The following is an 831-nucleotide window of genomic DNA, read 5'->3' on the forward strand; positions in this document are numbered from 1 at the left end:
AGATAGATAGATAGATAGATAGATGAATAGATAGATAATAGATAGATAGATAGATAGAGAGAGAGAGAGAGAGAGAGAGAGAGAGAGAGAATGCTGAAACACGGCGAAGTCACATGTGCCCTCTGATATGACTCTGTGTGCCACCTGTGGCACTTGTGCCATAGATGTACCATAACTGGTATAGAGGGTTTGGTGCCTGAGCAGGGGGTCAGACTAGACAACCTCCAACTGTCCTTTCCAAACTCTGTGATTCTTGGATGACTTGGAGTTAAGAATGTTGGATTGTTCTGGCCGTGATGGAGGTTTCGGCAATTCAGTCCTGGTTGGGTTCTGCTAATGGTCTTTCCTTTCCTTGCAGGTGGGACACGAGTCATTTTAAGAGGTCTGGCGGGCCGGAGAGGGACAGCTTTATTATACATCCTGAGTTTGTTTCAGAGGCTTATCCCGCTCCGCCGTGTTGGTATTAAGAGACTCGAGAGAGAGTGCCATTAAAAAGTGCCACTGGTGACGAACTATGCTGTTGAGTTCTCTTTCTCCCCGCTATGCCCCCACCAAAAAGGCCCTGCAGCCAAAGAAACATCTGTCATGCTTCCATGTAGCATCCAAACTTAATCCAAGTCAAAGTGCTCCTCAAAGTTCCAATTTATTATAATAATAATAATAATAATAATAATAATAATAATAGTAATAATAATTAAAAAATTAAACTTAAAACTTAAAACTTAAAAATTAAAAATTAAAAATTAAAATTAAAATTAAAATTAAAATTAAAATTAAAATTAAAATTAAAATTAAAATTATTAAAATTAAAATTAAAATTAAAATTAAAAT

The 831-nt window shown here is 36.5% G+C and overlaps 1 protein-coding gene across 2 annotated transcripts in view; it reads left to right on the forward strand.

Annotated features, from left to right (window-relative positions):
- The window catches only part of SPMIP6 (sperm microtubule inner protein 6), a 21143-nt gene extending 20631 nt beyond the window's left edge, over nt 1-512 (forward strand). For both annotated transcript variants that reach the window (XM_070743634.1, XM_070743635.1), the window contains exon 7: nt 359-512. In XM_070743634.1, the coding sequence (XP_070599735.1) occupies nt 359-467 (109 nt within the window). In that variant the 3' untranslated portion in view covers nt 468-512. The remainder of the gene's footprint in view (nt 1-358) is intronic.
- Nucleotides 513-831: the final 319 nt, after the last annotated feature.

Source organism: Erythrolamprus reginae, chromosome 2, assembly GCF_031021105.1.
Source record: "Erythrolamprus reginae isolate rEryReg1 chromosome 2, rEryReg1.hap1, whole genome shotgun sequence".
Classification (NCBI taxonomy): domain Eukaryota; kingdom Metazoa; phylum Chordata; class Lepidosauria; order Squamata; family Dipsadidae; genus Erythrolamprus; species Erythrolamprus reginae.